At 45.1% G+C, this 22,323-nt stretch overlaps 1 protein-coding gene across 3 annotated transcripts in view; it reads right to left on the bottom strand.

The window, feature by feature from the left end:
- Tiam1 (T cell lymphoma invasion and metastasis 1) overlaps positions 1-22,323 on the bottom strand; it is a 425,562-nt gene that overhangs the window by 120,173 nt on the left and 283,066 nt on the right. For all 3 annotated transcript variants that reach the window (XM_017798903.2, XM_029564903.1, XM_008835990.3), the window contains 2 exons: positions 19,157-20,130; positions 5,658-6,105 (listed from right to left, as the gene is read on the bottom strand). In XM_017798903.2, the coding sequence (XP_017654392.1) occupies positions 5,658-6,105; positions 19,157-20,119 (1,411 nt within the window). In that variant the 5' untranslated portion in view covers positions 20,120-20,130. The remainder of the gene's footprint in view (positions 1-5,657; positions 6,106-19,156; positions 20,131-22,323) is intronic.

Raw genomic sequence — 22,323 nt, 5'->3', positions numbered from 1 at the left:
AAAAAAAAAAAAAAGACAAAGATAAAGAAAAAAAATGATATATATTTTAATATTTTTATTTATTATTATTTATGTGTATGAGTATATTATTTGCTTGCAAGTGCTATGCCCACAGAAGTCAGAAGAGGGAGTCAGATTCCCCTGGAACTGCAGTTACAGGAGGTCGTTAGCTACCATGTGGGTGCTGAGCCTCAAACCAGGGTCCTCTGCAAGAGCAGTCAGTTAACTGCTGAGCCATTTTTCCAGCCCAAGAAATTATGTATTTTTGACCTCAGATCATATCTGTATTTTTTCTAGAACTAAATCATGTCCTTGTTCTTCCTGAAAGAGGAAATGTGTAGAACTTGTAGGAAGGTTTAAGGGAAGCCAGATTCCTGACCCATACTTAATTGTACTATGAAACTAATGAGACAGTATCAACAGAAATATTTCATAAGGCTGCGGTCAAGTGGCTCCATCACTGTCTGGTCTAGATGCTCACTTACAGTAATGATTACTAGTGGAATGCTTTTTCTCAACTAACCTACATCAAAGTCTGGGTAAGACTAAGTCAACAGCAGAGCTCTTCTACAGCTTCAACATAAGCTACTCAGCCATTTCAGTCACCTTCCTTACTCCAAGCCAGGACCATACTTTATGGGAACTACAAAACCCTCAAAAGCACAACATACCTGGTTACAACAAAAGTTTGTTCACACGTAATGCAGAATGAAGCAGCTTAATGGAATATCCACATTGGTTCAAAGGCAATTTTTCCTCCCCTGTAGCATAGTACAGTACCATGTAACAGCTGCTCAACACACCATCTTCAACAGAGCCCAACAGAGCATCCTAATGTGCACTGCGCACTCTGCACACGTTTTTTCTCTTGGCACAGTTTTACCATGGGCTCTGCCTAAAAGTCCTTATGTCATGATTCATGATGTCATGATATTGTCACTGTCTTCGTCACTTAGGAACCCCTTGAATTGTTTATTCCTTAATTCAAGCTACATTGGCTTCCCTTTTTTTTAAGGTCAAGTCCTGTGATGGCTGTGTGGATTGCCAACTTGACAGGATCTGGAGTCACCTAAGGAGACAAGCCTCCAAGCACACCTGTGAGAGGTCATTTAGATTAGGTTAGCCTCTGGGACTGCCTGTGGTTATTCTTGATTAGGTTAATGGAGAGTTGGAAGGACCCACCCTAAGGGCATCCCATTCCCTGGGCTGGGGGCCTGAACTGCTTAAAGAAAAGAGAGTGCTTCTGTCTGTTTCTTGACTGTGGGTGTAATGTGACCAGCTGCCTCCACTTCCCACCACCATGACAGACCAAACCTCAAACTGTAAGCAAAAATAAGCAAATCTTCCTGTAAGCTGCTTTTGTCAGAGTATTTGATCACAACAAGAGGAAAAGTAACTAATAAAAATCTTCTACTAAATTTTTGTTTGCTTGTTTGAGACAGGGTCACCATGTAGCCATTGCTGGCCTGCAACTTGCTACGTAGACCAGGCTGGTCTGTATCTCAGAGAGATCCACCTACCTCTGCCTATTGAGTGATGGAATTAAAGTCACAAATCACCATGCCCAGCTTCTGATCTTTATCTCTAATCTGAGCTGGCTTAAGGCATAGAAAGAAGGTACTCATGAGTTTCCTCTGTGATGATGAGAAAAATAAAACTGAGGCAGAAAACTGAATAGTATGTACTTCACTTATATACTGAAATTTAAACCCAAATTTTAACATAAGGATTTATCTTTTAAAAATTTAAATTTATTTTTATGTACATGAGTGCTTTGCCTACATGTGATATAAGTGCACTCATATTGTGCAATGCCCAAAGAGGATGTTGGAGCCCCTAGAACTGAACCCAGGTTGTCTGCAAGAGCAGTCAGTGCTCTTAACCACTGAGCCATCTTTCCGGCCCCAACTTGTTTCATTGTTAATCTTAACATGAAACAACAACTCCAAGAACCACACACTCTCTAAAAAAGTCTGTTTATCTCCATCTAAACTTGAACATAATCTTTATGCTCTTCAGCCATTCACAACATCACTCCAGAGATTAATTCTAGACCGTCTTTTCAAAATGAATTCTTTTGTCTACCCAGAGATCCCAGGTGTGGTGCTTAGTCCCCTTCAATAACAAAGCATAGCTAAGAAAAAGTCAGCAGCTGTTGGGAAGCAAGGACACTCTAAGTATGTTAAAGGTCAATGGGGGTCTGTCGGGATCAAGACTCGAAGGGCTCGGGGCTCCATATTCTAAGTTGGAACCTGTCAAATTGTGTCACTCAGATCGGGCTCATCAAGTCTGAGAAGATTCCCTCCTCCAATGGGCTCCTTGGCAGTGCTCCCCAATGGCTATACTATGGCTTCCTGTGTCATTTAAAGAAATAGGCAGAAACAAAATATTCCTCTCTGCAATGTCCCAAGTAAAAAGAGTCACCTAATTATTTTTATTTTCTACTATGAACTGATGTTCTCAAATTCAAAGTAAGGACTGCCTACAGAGCTTGGGTAAAGCCACAAATTCTGGGTCTTTGACAGGTTAAATCCTGCCCCTTCCCAAATTTCAACATTGGGTCTTAACCCCCGACACTTCAGAATGGGATCATATTTGGAGATACGACTCTTAGAGGCAATTAAGGTGAAGTGAGTGAGCCTCATCTGACCAGTGTCCTATCAGCCGGGCATGCGACATAGCTGTTACAAAGGGAAAAAGCAGCCACATCCAACTTAAGACGGAAGACCACAGAAGAACCCAACCTCCCCAACACTTCCACCTCAGGCTTAGCTGTGAAAGAACACATTTCTGACAACATCTGGCATGGGGTCCTTTGTTATGGCAGCTCAAGCATGATAACATGGGTGCCTGTCTCCAAACCTCATGATGAATAGGTAGGCAGAACACAGAAAACACCACAGGTGACTGGGATGCAGGAAGTCTTCATGTCAGGTTTCTAAGCACTCAGCACTAATGAAATGAATGAAGGGATGGTGTTACTTAGCAATGTCCTCCAAGATAAAACATTGCATCAGGCAGAGAAGCTCATCAAATCTCAGGATGTGCTAAAGGGAGTGAAGCATTCCATCCTATAGTGGAAGGTCCTTAAGACTCCGGAAGCAAACAACTCAGAAGCCTCAGGAAGTCACTGAAACTGACCAGATGCACTAGGTTCCTCCCACCCCAAGCTTATATAAGCTAGTAAGGACTGCCGGCTGCCTAGACAGCTAGCTCAGCCAAGGTGCCTGAAGAGGCTCAGAATGACCGAGATGTCTGAAAAAGACACTCTCCAACTTGTTGAGCTGCCAGCAAATACACAGGGTTCCAGCTGTCACCCATACTGGGGTGGGCTTCTGATGATGCATCTGTCTTTGAGTCATTTCTGCTTCTGTAGGTAACCCCTCACCCACATTCCTATAAGTAACCCCAATAAACATATTGATTCACTAAGTTGTGGGTTAGTAGTATCCTTACTTTAGTCTGTCATCGATTCTCTATCTGGGGTGCATACAGGTATGGTCATGTCTCCCCAGGAATTGTGTGTTATTTGATAGATGAGGAACAGATGTATGGACCTCTAGGGGAGGAGAGGAAGAGTGGAGTAGCAGAGAATTTCTTCCACATCTCATCCCATCCCACCATAGCAGAGATTCCAGCATGATCCAGGGCTCCCAGACACAACCTCTGAACCATTTTCAAATTAAGTCAAATCAGTCATGAATGAAAAAGGTCAATAACAATCCTACAAAGTTTCCTCAAAGGATAAACACATGTGTTCTATAAGCAGGAACCCTACATTACACTGACAATAATGCTCCAGGAATTATTTGGAACAACAAAACAGAGGACCTTGGGCCCCTGTGACTTCACAGGACAGAGTTACTATAAGCTGTGGGTAGGAATTCTCTCTGTCTGGCTTTGTCCTTCCCCTTTTCATTCCAGGTGTCTGTGACATGCAGCAGAACCTATGTCTAATCAGGCACATAGGTTCCTGCTTTATCAAGCATTAAAAAAAAAAAAAAAAAACAGCTGACATCACCAGTAACAGGGGGCCACCCCATCCCTGACTTATCCTTCAGGGGTGATCTGCACATACTGCTCGGGTCTGCACTAAACTCACTGAGCACAGATCTGGGCAGGTCTGGACCTCTACAATCAGGATAATCCCACACTGACCTCAGCTAGTGAGAGCCAATATCAAATTATCTGGTTTCTCTATTATAGAGACATATACAGGGCGGGGCGGGGGGGCATCTACACAGGCTTCACAGATGGCTGCCAAATGAGAATGAACAGCAACATGAAAGTATTGTGATTATTTAAGAACCAAGTGATACGTGTAAGTCTGCTGTGTGAGTATCCATGAGTACATCAATGCACAGCTGGACTATAAAATAGTGGCATTTTCAGAAACAAATGATTTAGGCATTCTGTTATCAGATTGAATCCTCTAACTTGAGTGATATTCTACCACTTTTTCTATCTGAAAACATAAGCAATTTTACTGGATTCCAGCTAATGCTTTCCCTCCATAACAATCACTTTCTGAGGCACAAACACAAACAATTCACAGGAAAACTTTAGAGGGGAATTCTGCTTCAACACCGTCATCAGAACCAGCGGTCTATGAGAAAACTGGATGTGACCTGTTCCCCTCACTTAGGCACTGTACCGTTGAGTTTGAAATGTCAATTTGCCATAATTTAGAGTCACCTAGAAAGAGTCTCAATTGAGAGTCTGTGGGCATGTCTGTGGGGGACTGTCTTGATTGTTAATTGATGTAGGAAGACCCAGATCACCCTGGGTAGCTCCACTCCCTCGGCAGGGGCTTCTGAATCATCCAGGAAAGGAGAAAGCTAGATGAGGGCAAAGAAAAGCAGCAGCATGGATGGGTTTGTTCACTCCTCTGTTCCTGTCTATGGATGTGTTGTGACCAGCTACCCGAGTTCTGCTTTGACTTCCCCCAAATGATCCCACAACTTGGAGTTGTAAGTAATAAGCCCTTTCCTCCCCTATATTGCTTTTAGTCAGGGTATTTTATCACAGCAACAGAAATGAAACTTAGACAACCATGAAACATAAGAAAGAAAATAAAACATCATTTTCAGGAGTGGGGCCATTATCAGGGGAGACAGTGACTAAGAGGAGCATTTCATAAAGTTTCAGTTAAGTCAGATGAATAAGTTGTACAGACCTGCCTATAGTCAATAATTCTGTGTCATTCAGCTAAAAGTGTGTTGAGCAGCCAGGTGTGGTAGCTGACACCTGTAATTCCAACTATACCTGAGGCTGAGGTCTGATGATTACAAGGCAAGCCCAGCCTGGGCAACTTAGTATCTCAAAATAAACAGAAATGTGTGGGTATAACTCAGAAGTAGGGTGCTTACCTGGCATGTGAGAGGCCCTAGGTCCAACTCCCAGGACCGTTTAAAAAAAAAAAAAAAAGTCCCAAACCAGAGGTTCTTCAGATCTTCAATGACCGTCCTAATCTTCATATTCTCACCCCAGGATTTGACTATTTTTGAAATATGGAAATCCTATGGTAAGTGTTTCTACCACGAGAGAATATATTTTAATACGCAATTATGAAATAGTGTATAAGGAAACCCCATTATGTGGGTACCATGGGAAACAGCCCTTGACGGGCCCAGAGCGCAGCCGGCTGCCCCCCTTACCTTTCAGGGACACCCAGTAGTGCTTCCACTTCCTCCGGGTGGCCGACTCCACCTTCTTGTTCTTTTTGTGCACCAGGAAGTTCTTGACAGCCAGCGCGCCAGCCTTGCGCACAGTGCCCTGCGCAGCGGTCAGCAGGATGTCCGACTGGCCCGGGGAGCTCAGGGTACCGCTGCTCTGCTCGTCGCTGTGGGCAGAGCCCGCCTCCTCCAGGCTCTCGCTGTTGGTGGTGCTCATCTCCAGCTCCCTCCTGAAGTTCTCGTACACCCCCTGGCGTGCTGCATCCCCAGTGGAGCTGCTACCGCTGTCGCTGCCCACGAAGGCCCTGCCGGCGGGGGGCGAGTAGCTGGAGTTGGTGGCATTGGATCGCCTGGACAGCAGGTCCGTGTCGGTGGTGGCCCCTTCAATCCCACTGTCTGCAAACTCGCTGCCCTCGCCTGTGTTAACATCCTTGGGGGCAGAAAGGGAGAGAGAAGCAGACATGCATCACGCGTGGAAGGAACCTGGGAGCGCCTGAAGGTCCAGCCTGGGCCCTGTACAGCTCCTGGAGGGATCCCTCCTCACACTAGCACACCGCGGAGCAGCTCAGGAAACAACCCCTCAGCCGCCCAGCACGCAGCTTAATGATTCTGAATGTTCAAGAAATATAAAAGGAACAGGGAACACTTCAAAGAGCTTATCATTTCTCTGACTTAGCTAATTGGCAAATCAGCTACTGAGATTCTACCACCAACATGCTGAGGGAGCTCAGAGCCCTCAGCCACCCCTCAGCTGGCCTTGAACTCCAGGAAATTCAGCAGGCAGATTATTTGTTCCGGAGGTCGGGGTTAAAATGTAATAACCAGGTCTTTACAGCTGGTTTTTTTTTTTTTTTTTTTAAATAAAATAAAAGGCCTGCTTGGGAGTCTATTTTATAATGGAGTGACTAAACACATTGCTAGCACGCCCACTCACCCAGCAAGGCCCTATATTCCAGGAGCAGGTAAGAGACCTCATGCCCTAATCAGCCTCACTTCAGGAAAACAGCCTCTTGCTCTGCATCGTGCTAAATCAGTCTGTGGGGACCACAGATTCACTGCACCTCTCCAATAACTTTGCCCTTTCAAAGCCGGGAAGCCAGGAGCCCAAAGCAAGCGACTCACTGCCCTGGGCCACATGACCACTCAGGGTAACTGTCAAGATGCTGGTGTATCAGTGCCCAGTTGCAGAGCATTTGAAACATCCAGAGCTGCCCCTGTACTCCAGTTCAACATTTCCAGGACAGACAGGTAAGATGCTTAAATCAGAATCATAATTGTTCTAAAGTACTACAGGCATGTCCAGAAACAATAATTAAATGATGATACCAAACAGGACAAAGCAACAGCCTTAGGGATGAGAAACCAGCTGATCATTCTCAAAGGAAGATAAGAGAAACCTGAGTGTGATGGGGACAAGAAGGCAAAGTAAGCCACAGTTTGGTAGTGTCACCATTTTTTGATCCCTTAGCCTTATAAATAGCTAATTGTGGTTGAAGCATGCAAAAACTAAATGGTGGAGGGGGGTTGGAATGATGGCTCCACAGTTAAGAGCACTAGCTGTTTTACAGAGGACCTAAGTTTGGTTCTCAGCAACCACATGGTGGCTAACACCTGTAACTAGAGTTGCAGGGGCTCTGACACCCTCTTCTGGCCTCTGTGGGCATTGCACACACATGGTGCACTTAGTATACATGCAGGCAAAAGTCACACACATAAAAATAAAACAAAATAAATTTTAAAACCTAAATGTATATTCTCAACTGTCATGAAAAGGAGTATTTTGAACCCAAATCCACACTGAGACAATGAAACAGAATAAGCAACACGACAGCCAAGACTGTCCTGGGCCAGGTGCACAGGTGCTCGGCCTCTACCTTTGTGGGCCTGAGCCAGTTTGAACTTACAATGGTTCATGATCATGAAAAACTGTTACAGAACAACTATAAGACATACCTAGCCCAATCCAAAAAGGAGCAGGAAGGGGTGGGAAGAGGTGGCAGGGTGTAAATGAATAAGTTTCTACAGACCAGCCCCATAGCAAATGGAGTACAGACCTCTGGAAGTGCAGAAACAAAGAAACCACAGATGCAACTGTGGTTTGAATATGGTTTGTTCTCCAAGGGTAGCCTGGTCCCAGTGCAGCAATGCTGAGAGGCAGTGGAACCCCAGAAGAGGGGAAAACAGAGGCGGGGCCTTATGGGAAGTATTTAGGTCGCTGGAGGCTTCTCCCTTTGAAAAGATCAATGCTGGTATCCCTTCAGGGTATTCCTTCTAGAGGGAGGTGCTATAAAAGAGCTGACCAGAGTCCCTCAATCTCTCTCACTCTCCATCTCATCATGCAATCGCTCCCTCTCACATAGATTCCCACCATGATGCCATGTGTCAGAAAGACCTCAACACAACCAGCAGATGCTAGAACCCTGCTCTTGTACCTCCCAGATTAAGAGCTAAATCTCTTTTCCTTACAAATTAACCAGCCTTGGGCATTTCATTATATCTGTGAAAACCTGACTAATACGCCCTGTACTTGCTCTCCCGTTACTTTGTTTTCTGTTCTCCTGCTGAATAACAGCTATGGATGGTCACCAAGAACCCAGATTCAGTTAGCAAAAATCCACTACACAAAAAGGAAAATACTATTATCAACCCACATTTCTCCCTGGCAGAGACATTTACCATATGCTTCCCAGTAGATATAAGACAGTAAGGAAATTGGACAATTCTAGATAACCACAGTCATGGAAGAGTAGAAGTCTGTGAATTTCCTAAACTCAGTCCTTCTACGTATGAAGGAACCAGCTATAAACACCACTGGCCTCGAAAATGCAAAGTGGCACAATGCTCGACAAGAGAAAGAAAAGCTGTATAGGCAACATGCTTTATATCCAAGGAGATACTTCAGTACAAAGAAGGGGAGAACTGGCCCCAAGTATCCTGTAATTTCCAGCAACCTAGAAAAGGAACCTTGTAAAGCCATCGAATACTGCGACTCAGAAAGTCACAAGTCTGGCTGGTGGCAGATGGAAGATAGGAACTTAAATTTCCAAGAACCTCTTCCTACTACGATATGGTATCCCCATGGCTCAGCTGTGAGGCAACATGGGACCAGATTTTTGACTGAATTATTCAACTCCATGCCTTGCCTACTTTAACAACAACATCTCTAGTTTTCTTTGGGGAAAAGCCAAGTGACTGTTCATCTGTTTGTCTTAACTTGCACAGCAAAGAGCAGAAACTAGAAAGCGGAAGAGCTGAAGAGATGCTAAGAGGATGAAGGAAAGGAGCTGTTAGGCCATCCTCAACAGCCTGCCGTTTAAAGCCCATGACAATCCTACAGACCATTCGTTCACCCCTCTCTCTCTCTCTATGTAAAATGAACATTAAGTATTCTATAGACACTCACCTCTGTGTCAGACCAGAACATCTGCTCATGCCAACTGAAGCTGTAACTTTGCAATGGGCCAGGCTGGGAGTGTTCAACTGAGATGGTCACCAAACCGAACTAGGCCAAGATTGTTCTAGGTAGGAAGACCGTGGCCTCGAGCTGAACTCACATACTTTGGAAGCACATGGCTCAGTGTAATCACTGGGGAATGCCCTTGGATCTGCCCAAGAGGACTCCACCTCATCCCAGAAGAGGTTAATCAGGCTCAGTGATTCCCATCAATGACTATGTGACCTAATCCATTGGGAAATAGAGAAGTCAGGTGCCCTCCTCCAACCCCTATTTAGTCATGAAGCTTGGGCTGTCCCAGAACACCAAAGCCAACCCACCATGAGGGTGGTCAGTGGGACAATCCAGCCAGAGACATTGCTCAGTGCTCTTCCCTTAGCCTCACTGTGATACAAACTTTCTTGTGGTCTTTTGGAAAGGTCCCTCCTGCCTTCCTCCAGGCAATTTCTCAACTGAGAAACCTGATTCTCCCCTCAAGGAGAAGCACCTAGCAACCTCCAGGTCCTTCCCAGGAGCCAGCAGTACAGAAGACTGACACCAGGGCATAATGGCCTGGGAGGCCCTGTAGTCTTTGTACCAAATGCAATGATCCCTCACACCTTTGACTGAAAGACCCTGTCTCAATGAATAAGGGAGAAGAATGACTGAGGATGGTTCCCAACATTGATCACCTCAGGCCTCAAGCAAGCATGCATACTTCCGCCCCATGCATGCACCTAGACATGCAAAATCATGCATACTCTCACACATGTGCACCCCTACCCACACATGCAAAACACACATGCATACACACATGCCACCATGCACACAAAAAAACGGGGGTGGTCAGAGGTGTGAGCTCTGGTTTTGATCCTTAGCACTTGGGAGAGGAAGAATGTGACAGGAAATCAAATGGTAAGATCCTAGTCAGACAGAAACAACTCCCAGTACAGTATATAATCTAGCAGAGATTTTTGCAAAACAGCTCAAAACCAAGTCTTCATGTTAGAAATACGCTATTGAAGAGATTTCCAACTATGAACAGTATTCAAGGGATAGGGATATTCTTAAATCCCACTCTCCCAAGACAAATCCTTCCAAACCAGGTTTTCAGAGAACTCACCAGTTCCCATTCCACTGGATGCAGAAGAGGCCAGCTGTAGCCCAAAACACACGACAGCTGCCAGGCAAGAGTCTATGGGGCCACTTAAGCTGGGCAACAGATGATTAAATGAGTTGCCGTACTGAAATGGCAAGAGGCAAAACCAAAGCCTGTCTCCACTGTCTTAAAAACGGGAGGGTCACCAACATGAATACAAACGGATGATGAAGTAAGTCTCCAGATGTTTCCCCAGGACAACTTACAAACAAATGCTCCAAGGGACAGTTCCCTGTGCCCATGTGCAGGCACAATTTTGAAAAGCTAATTAGCTACAAAGTGCCAGGACCCCGGGACAATTCCGAGACCAGCAGAATCAATTGGCCACTTGTAGCTATAAGTCAAATGCAATTAGAAACTGGTTTTCTTGGTCACTTTAATTTCCCTGATGGAAATGGCTTACTTCAAATATATCTGCTCAGAGGGAGCAAAATACTGCGTAAGAGAATTCACCAAATTTCAACAGAGCAAGGAAATTTTGGCTTGAAGAAGCCTTGAATAAACTATTTCTGCCTTGCTAAATTCTAAAATGGGCTTCCTATGGTTTTTCTCCTCGTCCCTTAAACATAAGAATTCTCCTCTAACAGGCAAGACACACACACACACACACGCACACGCACACACACGCACACACACGCGCGCACACACACGCGCACACACACACACGCACACACACACACACACACACACACACACACACACACACACAGAGGCCCTTTGGTTCCCAGTATTCTCTCCTGGGTATACTCAGCATGCTTTCCTTTAATAATCTCCATGTAGAAAACAACAATTCTGGGTACATTATTCTGAGCCCCAGTTTCTTATCTGTTTAATAAGAGCAGCAATGGTGTCCACTTTGGTTTCTCTTCGGTACCAGAGCCATGTGCATGTTAGGCAAGCCCTATCACAGAGCCATGTCAACATCTACTTAACAAACACTTTATAAGATGCTGTGAGATTGAGTTAACCAGGAATAATGCCTCAGACCTTGCTCAGCATATAATACCAACAACAAAATATGAACACTAATCACTGTCATCACCATCCGTAGCCTTACTTACACCTCAGCCTAATGACAAAAAGCACTCTCTGACCACAGCTACTGGCTTCCTGCACCAACATGGAAGGAAGGCTGTCTCTAAGGAATCCGGTAAAAACAAGGTCTCATGGAAAAACACGTAGGCAGATTGGTGGGAGCCTAATGCTAACCAGGCTTCTTCATTATTTTCACATTCACAGACATCACAGCTAATAAGAAAATTTTGACATAATCTACACTGTGAATTAGTAGTTATTGGGCCTTACTAATAATTACCATTCCTGATTTTCTAGAAATAGAAGACCAGCCCTCTTTTTCCTTCTCTTCCTTTCCCGAGGAAAAAATCTTCATGGCTTTTTATGTTTCCAACAGTCTTTCCTTCTCTAATGATTCCCAATGGGAGTGACTCACAATTTCTCTCAATACAACCCCTGGAACTGAAATTCTTACTGTTGCTAAAAAGGGAATCCAGTATCAGTTGGCAAGTACTCAGAACATTGCTTTAGGTAACTCTTGACTGGAGAGTGCTCATAGCAGCGAGCTGAGTCAACCCCTGTCCCTTCAGCTGTTTCTCAGTAGATGCGCTTCCATCTTGGAGTCGTCATTCCTCTACTTCCTGCCCCACAATGGACCCCATATCAGGTCCTTTTTCTTCCCTTCCTAGATCCATATCCTTTATCATAATGAACTCCCTTCCACTTGTCCATCACTGCACACTCTAGCCAGGTAAGCTTTTCAATGCACAATCGGAAGGATTCCATAGACTCACTCAAGACCCTCCACAGCGGCCAGCGTTAGCATTTGATCTTTGGGAGAAATCGAGACACTCATTTACATGCACACTTCAACTGCTCTTTCTTCCAGAAATATCCCTGTTCCCCCTTTTTTTGCATATAATTCCCTCCTGTAATCCCCGTGCCAACGCCTCTGTACCATGGCATCTTCCCCTCTCCAGCACTAGCCTGCAGTCCTGTTGGGCTCCTTGCCTCTCCTCAGAAGTGCAGGGTATCCTCCTACCTCACAGCTCAATAGCCAGCTCTCTCCTCTCTATCAAGCCCCACCACAGCCACAAGGTCATGCCCTGACCTCCCAATCTGAAGCTGCGGGCCACATCCCATGCCACCTGGTCACTCACAGTCTTTCCTCCATAGCACATCACTTACTGAGCTATCTGTGTTCTGCCACACACACCCCCATTTTACCACCACTATCTCCATGAGCTCAGGATCTTTTCTAGTCGGTACATCCCAAGTGCTAAGAATAGCACCTGGAATGGGGTAGGCGCTTTAAAAATAATTACTGAATGAATTAACTGCTACTCATTTCCCACCACCATTTCAAGACAAGGAAACTAGCTTCTCGTGGAAAAACTCAGAAAAACATTTGAGTTTGATGTAAAGGTTTAGTCATGCCAAGCTCGGCTTAGACTCTGGGAAAGTTGAGCTGACAAATTAGTCCTCACTGTGAAGTTTAAACTTGCAGTTTTCAAGCAGTCCAGTTCTGTGGTGCCTTGTGTTGATACAACCACAATTCATTTAGAATTTTTCTTTAATTTTTTTTTGAAGTACATAAACTCAGAGAGGCAAATTGGATTATCTTAAGGGCTAAGCAGTACCCTCTGTCAGTGGGTGTTCCAATTGGGCCTACATAAAAATGAGGGGTGGGGCAAGTGTTTCCAAGGTTCCTGGAGATCTTATCAGCCCTTCATAGTAGACAGGCCCTCGAATCTCACACTTCTGCTTGTAGGATGCCCATCTCATTTCAGCCCTAACTCCACTGCTACACTATAAAATCAATACATAGACATTGTTGTGACACTTTTAAATTGAGGGGCACAAACTTTTCCCCTGAAAAAAAAAGATTTTATTTATTATTTTTATTTTATGTGTATGAGTGTTCTGCCTGCATATATGTTAAGTGTACCCATGTCATGCAATGCCCAAGGTCAGAAGAGGGTCTCAAGGTTCCCTTGGAACTGGAGTTATGGACGGTTGTTAGCCCCCATGTGGGTGCTGGGAATCAAACCCAGGTCCTCTGCAAGAGCAGCCAGTGCTCTTAACAGCCGAGCCATCTCTAGCCCCCAAACTTTTCTCTTTTGGTTGTACTAAATTAACTGCAATTTTCTACAGGCTTAACCTATCCTAATCTGTACTAATAAAAATGAACAGCAATCTAGGTATGGACCTGGGGTCCCTGAGATGCTTGCAGAGAGGTCTCTGCAGCCCAACTCCTCGGGCACTATAGCCAAGTAGTGCACTGTGCACTTTAACAGCGTAGATGAGATCAGAGACTCTGAAGTCTTCCAGTGACCCGGAAGTCACAAAAATTCACAAACACACATAACAATGCCTCTTATCCACACAACTATATTCAATTTTAGACCATGAAAATTTAAATGCAAAAGTGTTTATGTGAATGAAAAATGGGCCTATTCCTAATTAAAATGAATTAATTAGCATTCCTTACATTTTTATTTCAATTAAGGTGATAACTATTTTGAGATATAACCCATATACACAGAAGCGTTTTAGAATCTAAACTCTTTCTGAAGAGAACAAAGGGGTCAGAGGACTGCTGACATCCCCAACTACTCACCGGCCCACCCACTCACTCAGAAGAGATCTTGGCAAAGGAGATTATGTCCTTGTTGGAAATGGATGGACTTGTTTTCAAAATAAATATTTCATTGCTGGATTTACATGCCAAAAAAAAAAAAAAAAACAAAAAGGAAAGCACCAACAAAATGATTTTTTAAAAAATGGGGCTGGAGAGATGGCTCAACGGTTAGGAACACTGACTGCTCTTGCAGAGGACCAGGATTCAATTCCCAGCACCCACATGGCAGCTATGGATAGTCCTTAACTCCAGTTCCAGGGGAATCCAAAGCCCTCTTCTGACCTCTGCAGCATTGCACGACACGGGTACACCCACATACATGCAGGCAATACACTCATACACATAAAAAAAAAAAAAAGAATATTTTTTTTAAAAAAAGCATCAAACGAGATAAAGGACAGAAAGACAGGTTTTTAAAAAATATATATTCCACCGGTGGGTGGGGTCCCATACCTTTGATTCCAGCACTTGGGAGGCAGAGGCAGGCAGATCTGAGTTCAAGGCCAGCCTGGTCTACATAATGAGTTCCAAGCCAGCTGGGGCTACAGGGAGACCCTGTCTCAAAGTATATTGCACATGAAAATATTTTGTTTAATGAAGAATTAAAATTAAGACTCTTAAACATAGATGTTAGGGGACCTAGAAGATGATGTGCAAAGGAGTGGTCCGTGTGTTTATGTCAGAGCAAGGTCCACATTTTTCAGCTGATTCTCAAAGGGGTCTAAGACAAAGGTTAAGACTTGCTGTGGGTCCTGTGGGTACCATTTGGGGGCGGGGCATTTTTGGTCTTTTTGAGACAGGGTTTCCCTATGGCATCAGCTGGCAGCTGGCCTGGAACTCTCTATGTAGACAAGGCTGGCTTCAAACTCACAGAGATTCACCTGCCTCAGCCTCCCAAGTGCTGAGTTAAAGGCGTGCACCACCACACCCAGCATGGGTACCAATTTTCAGCTCAGGAAATAAACTTATTTCTTAGGCATTTAAGTCTAAAGTCAAACCAAACAAATTTTTTTTTAAATCAAAATAATTTTTTTCTAGAAATGCAAGATCATCTTCTGCTAATTCTAGATTCTTTATCTTATTAAAACCATCAACAAAGAAAACATCAGGGACAACTTCTAGAATTTTCCTAGAGTGGGAAGTAATTGTTTTCTTCTTGGCCAACAAGTCCATTTTTGCTTCTGTTCCAGAGTTGAGGATTTTGGATGGTAAAGTCTGAGGCTGTAGGAGGTAGCTCCAGGTAGGGTTGTGCCTGGAGGGAAGGGGCAACTGTGGAGTCCAAAGACTGGATTTTGAAACTTTGTTGCCTAACCTCCTTAAGTCCTCTTGCCTTTCTGAAAAGCTATGGGGTCATGTGGAGAGGTGATCTGTGAGGTTCCTCCCAGGAAGCTGGTGTCTTGAAACTACCGAAATGAATCATCCCAATCCCCGCCCCCCCCCAGTAGAGTTCTCTGCCTAATCCTACTCCCACTGGACACCATGGTGCACACAATTCCTGGCAATGGTGAGGTATTGAAAACTGGCCAGTCAAACCTACCATCCTGATCAGCAGCACCACACCTAGGCTCAGGTCCCCTCTAGCTCTCCTGATACTGTGGCTCCTTGTAACATGCTCAATTAAAAACAAGTTACATTCTCTGGCCTCCCATTTGGATGAAGGAAGGTCCCCTCCATTGTGCACAAGGTTCCAAGCCAATGCTTCCATCAGACGCTCCCTCAGACACTCAGTACCTAGCCATAAGACAGATGGAACATCAATTACTGTGGCCCTCTCCTGCCCATCCTTTGAAAGCCTCAGGACCGCAGAAGGGCTGAATTCCAGACCATGGAGCCAAACTTCACCACCCCAACTAAAGCAACCATTAGTGAGTCTCTGTTACATGTGAGAGCCTATGTTGTGGGCTTTTCATCATTTCCTCCTAAAATCTCAACTCTTCCCATCAGCCTCCTTTGAGAAGCACCAAGATCCATGAAGTTAAATAACCAAGAGGCAATAGGTTCCAACTCTAAGCTGTCAGATACACTGGTACCTTGACTCTACATGATCCTAGGCTGCCTAGTCCTTGGTCTGGAAACAAAGAAATAGTAACCAAAGAGCCAAGTTCAGGCCAAAAACCTGACTAGCCAACAGTGAAATCCAAAGAACAACATATTATGAACTTTTACTAAGTCAGTAACAGTAACTCCCACCCCAACAGTGTGAGGCTGTATTTTTACTTGTTCTCGGTACAAACTTAATGTCCAACATCTGTGGACATACAAAACACATCCTTCTAAAACCATGGATTAAACAAATAATTGTGTGCCAGATACTGTCCTACACATGTCATTTTCAGAGCCTACATGTGAACTCCACAGCCTGCCCATTTCAATAACAAATCCAACCACTGAATATGCACAAAAAAACAGGAAGAATGGCCAAAACTATTTTTTGATCATTTTCAAATCAAATGAAATTGTCCACATTATTTTGGATGCAATGTATTTTCTCCAGGCTGAGAGGTCATGCTCTTGGGCCAAATGTTTGCCAGGAACTTTTTCGGGGGGAGTGGGGAGGTACTGAGATGTTAACAGGACTATTAGAGATTGAACTACATCACCAGGGCAGACAAGGAGAGGAGTATCTATGATTCAAGCTCGCTTGAGAGGTCTCCTGGGTCACAAACTTTGGAAAGAAAAAAAATTCTTTTCAAGGAAGCTTCCCCACCCACTGTCTCTTAAAATACACTGTTTGGAACACAGTGGGCTCAAACTTAGACTAGGAAAATGTGGGTGGATGGATAGTGTTGTGCATAATTCTGGGGTTTGTTTCAAGTCATTAAAGATCTTCACTCAACATATAAAGTCAATACAAAAATAATACTTCCGTTCATTTTCTGGGCTCCACAAAAGGTTTAAAAGCATGACATCCCACTTGGCTCATCTAGCCACCCTGCTTGAGGCTGGTGTCACTCTCCCTGAACAGAGAAGGGCCCATAAGAGGAAGTGACTTGCCCAAGGTCACCCTGTGGATAAGCAGCAAGCCAGGATGCAAATGACCTTCTTAGGATTCCTTGTCTGTTGCATTTCGCATTACATTAAGCAGTGACTGTATGAGACTGCCACGCTTAGATGATCTCACTTCCGTATATTAACAATTTCAGAGGGCGACAAGCCAAGAAATAGAATTTTCATATCCCAACTTCACATGGGAGCATTCAGTGGGACTGGATCTGGAGGGAAGAAGTCTCTTGCTTTGGGTGGCTGTAATTTAAAGGCTCACACCCTCATCAGCCAGCAGGGTGTGGGGGCAAGGGGAGGGCTGGCTGTCTCCAGTGTTAGAACCATGGAGACAGAGAGCCACATGCAGGTGAATGAATATAGAATACAGAGAAAGGCCTTGTGTAGCCATCGCTCCAGCCAAAGGTGGTATGTCAGTGCAGCTTTCAATATCAAGGTCCACACAGCATCTCTCTGAATCAGTCCTGTGATGACAGATGACTTCAGGACAGCCATTTTAATAGGTCACCTACCTGTCCATTACCTGCCAAACTGACAGTCCGGGAGTAACCCTCAGAGTAGTTAGAGGGATCACAAGGTGAGGGGTTATCCTGTCATTTCTGTCATTACAATCTCAACTCAAGAAACAGGTTAAAATTCAGGCAGTGCATCTATATGCAAGCTTCTTGATTACCTCCTCAGATGAAGGCTCAGGTATCTCACTAACACAAGGTCTGAGTACAACACCAAACTGCCCTGAGTCTGCAACCCATAGGGCACCACTAATGATGAAAACGACAACAGCAAACCAATTCTCCCCAACTGGCTACTTCCTAAGTAGAGGTGTTAAGATTCATGCACGGTTTCATTCCATTTTCTCAAAAAGTCATTTTATTATCCCTACTTAGTGTATCCATGTTTACAGTGCTGAGGATCAAACCCAGGGCCTGTTGAATGTCAGGAAAGTGCTCTGTCACTGATCTACAGCCCTAGACCCATCATCCCCTTTAGTAGATGAAGAAATTTGCCCAAAGTCGCCAGATAGGAAGAGTGAAACCAGGGGCTGTGGCTTTGATGGCATCAGCAAAACCATATTCAGGAAGAAATAGTCACACGCCAATTTCCCTTTACCAGCTCCCCCAGACCTCCTACCACCTGTCCCTTCTATTCAGAACCCCACAGAAGTGATGTTGCCAGAGCCAATGTTACTGACCATGGTGAAATATCAGAGGATGGAGCATGCCCCCTCCTGGGCAAGTAAGAGTGCTGCCTGCAGTGCTCTGCAGGTCACCCTGATACCCAATATGCCTTTCAAAGCAAATGGGCCGGCCCAGTTTGGATTTTCAGCCTGAGGCACAATCAACCAATCCTTCTCAATCTGGTCAGAGTCCTAAACTCCCTGAGTTCTGCCTAAGTAACAGTAACATCAGAAAACAACCAAAGCCTACAGGGCTGTCTGATACTCCATTGCCCTCCTATTCAGTTCTATGCCAGCCAAGCCAGCAGGCCTTCCTCTTATTGGTAAGACTCTTTCCAGGTCTTTTACAGAAGTGTTCGTTCCCGCTCTCTGCACTAGACCCTCTAGGCGGCCAGCTGAGCATCCTTACCCCCACTTTTCAGAGGGGCTACTAGAAGTCAGGGTTTGCAGGAGGTCAACTGCACTGGCTGCAGAGGAGGAACGGGAACCCACCCATGTTATTCCTTCTGCTGCAACTCCCTGCAGAGACAGGGCTGGCCACATAGCAAGGAACAGAAAATTGAAATGACTCCTATTAAGACAGCAAGCCTGCCAACCCCAGAGGGAAGCTGACAAGTGACCAGAGCCTGCCCTGTATCAAAAAAATGCCTCTTCAAAGGAGCTGCCTACAAACCTCTTGCCACCTGCTGCAATGGGGAAGTAAGCAAGTGCCAGCAACCCACCATGTCCACAGAAAGAACCAAGTGAGAAAGTCAGGTCAGAAAGGTGCTGCTGAGGGACTGGTTTCGACAGGCAATATCCTAGTATGAACTTAATCAGCCTTCTTTCCATTCCTAGCACACCCCCCCCCCAGCCCCCTACATACACTTCCCTTAATCCTCACCTCCTTAACCACAAAACTGTGAGGGGCGTTGCTGAAGCTATGTCAGCTGCAGCAGCCTCCAGATAAGCAGGGCAAACCCCATTTAAAAACGAGAAATTGATAACAGCAAATTCATGCACTCTTAAGAACCATGTACCACTTTCAAAATATTGAAACAGATTTCAGTGGGTTTACCTGGGTTGTTTTTGCTCTTCTGCCTTGCATGCTGTTGCTATGGCTAATTTGTGGGTTGGTGGCACCTTCGGAAAGACAGTGCGATTTCCTACAGGGAAGTGTGTTATAATTACTGTATAGAGGAGTCTCTTCAGCAGCAGCTGGTGGCATCTTATGGTTTGCAATATCGGGAATATCCGATACCAAATTCCGGCAGTAGCCTGCAAATTTGTTCCTTGGTCCCCCGTTTGCCGTTACCCCAGAGTTTTTCTGAGCATACAAGTCACCCAGGGAGTTGGCACGCTGACAGGTGCTGAGCTGCCGCGGACTCGCCTGTGTTTCCATCCCCCGAGCCTCCTCGCAGTCCTTCTCTTCCGTGGAACCCAAGATTTCTTCGTTGCTTGTTAAATGTTCTTGGCTCAGATCAGAGAGTGAGAATTCCAGGCTGTCCTCCCGCCAGATGTCTGCAGATTTGGAACGTTTCTTCTTAAAGCTCGCCGTCTCCATGAACGTGGGCCCATTGGATGTATAGGGATGCTGCCTCCTGCCTCCTTCAGCCAAGTATGTAGCGTCATCCCCGTAAAGCCTGCTCTCCTCCGAGTCTGGCATGCTCTGCACAGAGGCTGCTGTGAGGACAATGCTGCTGTCTACGCTGGGAGTGACAGAAGAATCGGTGTAAGACACAGGTCTCAAGCCCATATCTACTCGGTCCACCCAGATGGGATCCCCAAAGTCATCTAGGGCGCCTTCCTGGGAGAAGGGCTCCAAGCCATTTTCAGCCAAGGACTGGGGGATGCTGGGCGTGCTGCTGGACCGGGTGCTCACTTCGGAGTTCCTGTGGATCACCTTCCCAGAGGAAGCATGCCGTGTCCTCCGCGTCTTGTGTGACAGGCGCAGAGAACGTGATGTGTGTTTGCGCCCCAAGCTGGCATGCTTTTCTCCATAAAACTCGTGGTCTACATTTTGGCTTTCTGCGTTTCCCATGGTTTTATGGTCTGTAGCAAAGGGACAAGAAAAAAAAAGGAGGGGACAATTGACTCACCAATAGAATGGGCACAAGAATTTTTAGAGTCAGGATTCACTGTGCAATTTGAGCAGATACCTTTGCTGGGGTGGGAGCGGGGTAGTAAAGACACAGCTTCCCAGTGCTCTGGGCAGCAACAGGTGAGCATGCCATCATCTGTTGGGACTATTCTCAGAAAGGAGAGCCACTCACAGAAACACAACTGTACTAGTTTGGTTTCTACTGCAGTGATAAACACCACAACCAACTTGGGGGGGGGTATTTCCACTTACAGCTGCCAGTCACCATGTGGGTGCTGGGAATTGAACCAAGGGTCCTCTGAGAGAACAACCAGTGCTCTTAACCACTGAGCCATCTCCCCAGCCCCCAGCCTGTTTTCTTATACAACCCAAGACCACCTGCCCAGGGTGCATCCTCCATACTCAACTATCAAAAAATGTCTTGTAGACATGCCCACAGGTCAGTCCTATTTGGCAATTGAGGTTTGCTTTTCCTAGGTGTGACAAGTTGACAAATGAAGCCTGCCAGCACAACATCATCTGAGAATTAGCTGTCTTTGCCCACAGGGCAGAGGCGAGGGACACCTAAAGAGCTGCTCTTGCACAGCTGGCCTCTCTGCTCACCCTGCTTTTTCTTCCTACGCTCCACAAGAATATACTGATATCAACACACACACACACACACACACACACACACACACACACACACACACACTTTCAGCTGTACACTGAAAGTACAAATCAAGGTAAGGTGTTCACCAAAAAAGTTAGCGTCCTCCCTCTCTGCCGAGGGCTCTGTTTGTTTTCTTGTTTTTATTTATGTGGTTTTTGTCTGTTTCTTGTTTTGGGGAGGTCTTTGCTTTATTTGGATTCTGTCCATACCTCAAAAATCAATCAAAACTGGACAACCTCAAGATGCAAAGCTAATCAACTTTTCCTAACAAATCAAAATCATAAAGCAAGCAGGCGGCTACCTCATTTCACAGAACCTCAACGGGGGGGGGGGGGGCTGAAAGGGGGCTGAGAGGAGGGGGATGGGCAGAACAAAATGAAAGCCCCACTCAACAGCAGACTAATGGGTTTATTTCTGGGAGCAAATCCAACCTACAAACATGAACCTGGTACGGAGTGCCCTGCGGACAGAAACTCACACTGTGAAACCACCAAATGTGGTAGAGCCTTGTGAGACAGGCGAGGTTGATTCAATTCCCCTCTTCAACATTTTCCCAGTCCCCATCCCTAACCTGGCAACAGAAGTCTGTTATCCACAGCAGCAAAGAAAAACCTTCAAAGCTCCACAACACTGCCTCTGCTGGGTCCAGTCTTGCTCTAAGACATCTCCCCATTTCTCTTCCAAGTACACACACTCAAAATAACACACAGGAAAACAGCTGGAAGGAAAGAGGGAAAATGCGGTATCTAGGGAAATCCCTGGGCTTGCTCCTACAGAGCCACTCGTTCAAGAAACATTTACTGAGTACCTACCATGTTCTAGAAGCCAGAGATACAACAGTGAATAAAACAGACACATCTCTCTCATGAAATGGATATTCTAGCCAGGAAAGATACAAAATAGCAAAAAAAAAAAAAAAAAGAAAAAGAAAAAAAAGGCAAAAGACACTTTGGGAAACAGGAAAGGTTATTGTGATCATAGCAAAGAGATGGAAATGCACTATAATGTAATGTGCCTTCCTATTGGTCCAGAAATCGCTACCTTACATAACTGCTGTTCACTGTAAAGCACAGCTTCAGCTCTCACAAGCACATCTTTACAAACTTTCAAGACTTTCCCTCAACATTTGGGAAAAGCTTCCAAATTAAGGAATGTTTCAGCAACCCCTGGAAATATATTTTTCTCAACTTTTGTTGCTATAAACTTAGTGCTGATTCTGCCGAGGTCATCCTCTGAGAATCTGGCCTAGTAGAATTTAGGAAATTTGGCATTCGTTGTAAGGTCTTGATCCACCTAGACTGCCTGAGAAGACTCTTACCACTAAAATGCTATTAATACAACAGACCTGTCAGTGTGATGCATGGGCTGTTGTAATTCCTGCATGTTGGGCCATTTCCTTTAGGAAACCTCTCCTGAAGCTTTTAACTTGATGAGTTTTCTGTTGGATGAAATAAACCTTGCTGGAAAGTTCTTTATGTCTGTCAATTTCTAT

Source organism: Nannospalax galili, unplaced genomic scaffold, assembly GCF_000622305.1.
Source record: "Nannospalax galili isolate Female #2095 unplaced genomic scaffold, S.galili_v1.0 scaffold136, whole genome shotgun sequence".
Taxonomy (NCBI): Eukaryota; Metazoa; Chordata; class Mammalia; order Rodentia; family Spalacidae; genus Nannospalax; species Nannospalax galili.
This window is presented reverse-complemented; position numbering and strand designations above follow the sequence as displayed.